Here is a 4,361-nt window from a genome sequence, read left to right on the forward strand (position 1 = left end):
ACATGCTTTAGCCAGACGTAAGTTATGCTTCAGTCAGAGCCAAGTTATCGGGGGTAAGTGGGTGAAAGTTGGCTGCTGTTGCCATAGAGATGCTACAAGATCACAACTGAGAGGGGAGTTGTGCACATGACTGGGAAAGGGAGCGGCATACCTATTGTAACAAGTAGGAGGGACCTAGCTGCTGGGTCTGAATGGTGGGGAAGTGTCCCTAAGAAAATCTTGCCGTTAAACTCTGATCCAAAATGTACAAGTATCTGGAGGCGGCTCCCTGAGCTCAGATCTGCCAAGGGAAACAGAGATGCTGCAGAAGGGTGACCGCGGGGGGAGGCCCTTGGGAGCTGATGGGAAGAAATGCAGCCCCGGGATCTGCTCCTGGCGTTCCTGAAGCTGGGAGGCTTGAACCACTGACCCACACCATCGCCCGCCCCTTGCCCCAGCTGGGCTTGGCAGTTTGCATGTGGCTCTCCCTAGGCTCCAGGATCATAACCAGGCAGAGCTGGTGGCACACCCCTCACCCTCCTGCCCAGCCAGCCTGAGGCTTCAGCAACCAAAGCCAGCGGGTGCCCCTTGCCCAGAGGACAGCAGCCCCAGGCCAGTCTGTGTGTGCCGGGAAGCCCCCAGAGGAAGGGATGTCCCACTGGCCCTGCTGGGAACAGGAGGTGTCCGCGGGGCAGGGCCTGCTCCCCCCTGGAGGGCTCTGGGGGTTTATCTGGGAAGGGTCCCCCCTCCCGGCTCGCGGCCTGCCCACAAGGCAGGGCACCCCTCTCTGCGGAGAGGCTCAGGCCAGAGGCAGCAGCTGCCCGCGGGCTAGCCCGGGGGGGCAGGCAGTTTATTCAGATGCTTCAAGTCCTTCTTGTTTTCTCCCCCCAGCCCAGGCCAGTCGCACCCCCCGCATTTCCAATTAAAGTGGCATTAGAGCCGGGCGCTGAGCTGGCCTGAAAGCCGCACTGCCTGCAGGGCTATTGCGTTTCAGCCCCTCCCAGGCGCGGGGCTCGGCCAACACGACGGGGCGGGCTGTGCCCGGGGTCCCCGCGCCCCTCGGCCGTGGTTCACTGCTGCAAGGGAAGCCAATGGGACATTTCCATGCCAACCTCGGGACCCCCACCTGGGGCAACCCGGACCCCCTCCCTCCCCGGGGGTAGGAGCCCCCCAAGCCTGCGGAGAAGCCACAGGCCGGGCCCAAGTTGCAAAGGTCCTGTTTTCAAAGGAAAAAGAAGGCCCAAGGTGGGGGGGTGGGGGCGCCCAGTGTCCCGGCCCGTCCTCCCTCCTCTGCGCGGGTCTTAAACCGCGATAAAAGCAAAAATGAAGAGGCAAAAGGTGGGGGGGGGGGGGTTCCTTCACTCCGGGCCGGACCCCTCCACCCGCCCGATGATGGAGGAGGAGGGTTGTTTTTAATAGAAAATAACATTTATTTCTAGTGGCGCTAGGAGACGGCAGCACAGGCAGGGACCGCGAGCGGAGCGAGAAGGCGGCTACAGAGCGGAGTCTTCGCGGAGCACAGAGGAGGAGGCTGGCCGGGGCGGGCGCCGCGCGGCCCGAGGGCGCTGCCCGCCGGCTTACATGCAGACCTCGGGGCCGGGGAAGGGAGGGAAGAAAAGAAAAAGAAACGGCCTTGCGATTTACAGCACGGGGAAGGTCGAGGCCCGAGCCGCGTGACAACGAGAGCGGCCGGCCCCGAGCCGCGGTAACACCGACTCACCTACGCGTTACAGGAATAACTTAGACGGCCGCGGCGGGACACGAGACACGCGCTACTCGGATACACCGCTATATACACACACGGGCGCGGGAGGGGCGGGCGGGGGGTGGCCCGCAGCACACGTCACAATGCACCGGGGGGCCCGCGCACACGTCATAATGCACCAAGGTTCTGTCGGGGGGCCCCGCGCACACGTCACAATGCACCAAGGTTCTGTCGGGGGCCCCGCGCGCACGTCACAATGCCCCGAGGGTTTCCCCCCCCCCCCCCCGGCAGCGCGGGCGCCCGGAGCCCGTGGGCGCGGCGCGGCCGCGGCTATTGCTTCTCGGGGGTGTTGTTGACCATGGGCCCGTAGAGGCCGCCGGCGTAGACCTGCTCCTTGTGCAGGGCGGAGCGGTCGCGCATGAGGTCGCTGAAGGCGTAGTCCACGGGCGGGCGGAAGCCGAGCGTGGGCACGAGCCCGGCGGTGGAGTAGGGCGCCATGAAGGCGAGTCCGCGGCTGTGCGCCGAGTAGGCGAGGCGCAGCGGGTTGAGTCCCAGCGGCGCGCCCAGCGGGTAGGCGCCCGCCTCGGCGCCGAAGTGCGCGGCGTTGGGCTGCAGCGGCGAGAAGGCGGAGCGGCTGCCCAGCGCGCCGATGGCCGGGCCCACGAGCGGGCGGTGGTGCGCGGCGGCGGCGGCGGCGGCGGCAGCGGCGGCGGCGGGCGCGGGGCCCAGGCCGGGCAGCGCGGCGTCGCGGCCGGCCCACGCCTCGTCGGGCGCCCGCTCGGCGCCGCGGTGGTTGAGCAGCTGCTCGATGGCCTGCACCACGTCGCCGCCGCAGCCCTGCAGCACCAGCTCCAGCACGCCGCGCCGCTGCGCCGGGAAGACGCGCGTCAGGATGTCCAGGGGAGTCCGGTGCCGGGCGGCGGCCGAGCCCGACGGCTCCGCCTCGTCCTTGTCGGCCTCGGAGCCCGAGTCGGAGCCCAGCGGGCTGCCGCAGCCGGGGCTCTCCTCGCCCTCCTTGGCGCCCTTGGAGGCGGGCGAGCCCAGGAAGGACTCGCCGTCGCCGTTCTCCGAGCCCGAGCCCGGCCGCGCCTCCGGCGACGACGACGACGTGCCCGGCCCGGCCTCGCCGTCGGGGGAAGGCGGCTTGGCGCCGGCGGAGGGCGGCGGCGGCGGCGGCGGCGGGGGGCTGGCGGCGCGGCCCGGCACCAGCGTCTTGGGGAAGAGCTCGAACTTCTGCAGCTTCGCGTCTGCAAGGCAAAGGGGCGTCAGCGGGACGGGACGGGGCGCGGGGCGCGGGGACGGGGCGCGGGGCGCGGGACGGGGCGCGCTTACCTGACCCGCCCGCCTCGCCGCCGCCGCCGCCGCCGCACACGGAGCCGAAGACCTCGTAGGCCGGGCGGGGCGGGATGATGCCGTTGGCGGCGGCCAGGGCCAGCCCCTCGGCCGTGCCGTACAGCAGCTGCAGCTCGCGGGCCTCGTTCTCCTCCTGCGCCTGCTGGCGGCGCAGCGCCACCTGCGCGGCCATGACCCGCTGCCGCTCGGCGATGAGCGTGCACTTGGCGCACATGCAGTCCTTCCAGCGGCAGTAGCGCTTGTGGCCCTTCAGCGCCGACACGACGCCGTGGTTGCGGCAGCGGGCGCACTTGGGCGTGCGCGGGTACTTCTCGGCGGCGCGCAGCAGCAGCGGCGGCGCCCGCAGCAGGCTCCCGGCCACGCTCACCGGCAGGCTGGCGGCGGCGGCGGCGGCCGCGGCGGCCACGGAGCTGGGGGGCACGGGCGGCGGCGCCGGCGGCACGCTGGGCATCTCGGAGCGCAGCTCCATGCCGCCCCGACGGCCCCGCGGCGGCTCGGCTCACGCGGCCCGGCCGCCCATCCCCAGCCCGCCGCCCCCTCGCACCAGGCGGCTCGGCCCGGGCTCAAGCCGCCACGTCCATGCCCGACCCCGCGCTACCTGCCCCGCGGCGCGGCGCGGCCCGGCTCGGCTCGGCGCGGCTCGGCGCGGGTGAGAGTGGCCGGGAGCTGCGCGGCGCGCCGCCCGCCCGCGAGCACTCGCTCTATTGTTGCCCCTGACGTTTCCATTAGACAACATTTGACAACAATGTGGCGCCTGCTATTGGCCAGGGGAGGGAGGCGCCGCTCTGATTGGCCGCCGCCTTGTCTACAGTGTCCACCCGACGGCTCCCGAATACACTGTGTTCTCGGCGCACGAGGAGGGTCCTAGCGGGGCCGGCCGGGGGGGGCACAAATAGTTTCCATTTGTGTGCGCGCGTGTGCCCTGCGTGCAAAAAAAAATGCCGGATCTCTCCCTCCCTGCCCGGGGCTGCTGCCTCCGGTGGAGCCGTGCTTGCCCTGCCAGGGCTTGCGCTCGGCTTTCCCCTGTGCCACTTGTCAGAGCTGGGGGTGGGGGGGAAAGTGCCGGTTCAAGGTGATGCCCCCCCTCTACCCCCACCCCGGTGGTGTCTGTATCAGTCACTCTAACAAGTCCTCTGCTCACTTTGCACGGGCAGGTGCGTGTCCCGGCACCGCCGCTCTAGGGGGGTGAGTATGATTTTTGCGGGGGTATTTTTGTGTGTGTGTGTGTGTGTGTGTGTGTGTGTGTGTGTGTGTTTTAATCTCACGAGCAGCACGGGGGCAGGAGGCCCGTCTCTTCCCTTCCCTTCCCTTCTGTTCCCCTCCC

The 4,361-nt window shown here is 69.7% G+C and overlaps 1 protein-coding gene across 1 annotated transcript; it reads right to left on the bottom strand.

The window, feature by feature from the left end:
• Positions 1-1,367: 1,367 nt before the first annotated feature.
• On the bottom strand, positions 1,368-3,681 carry DMRTA2 (DMRT like family A2). Its single transcript, XM_059727621.1, has 2 exons — positions 3,017-3,681; positions 1,368-2,931 (listed from the first exon to the last, which is right to left on the bottom strand). Exons 1-2 carry the CDS (start codon positions 3,504-3,506, stop codon positions 2,015-2,017), a joined length of 1,407 nt encoding a protein of 468 aa, XP_059583604.1. The 5' UTR covers positions 3,507-3,681; the 3' UTR covers positions 1,368-2,014.
• Between the last annotated feature and the right edge of the window lie 680 nt (positions 3,682-4,361).

This window comes from Alligator mississippiensis, chromosome 5, assembly GCF_030867095.1.
Source record: "Alligator mississippiensis isolate rAllMis1 chromosome 5, rAllMis1, whole genome shotgun sequence".
In the NCBI taxonomy this organism is placed as follows: domain Eukaryota; kingdom Metazoa; phylum Chordata; order Crocodylia; family Alligatoridae; genus Alligator; species Alligator mississippiensis.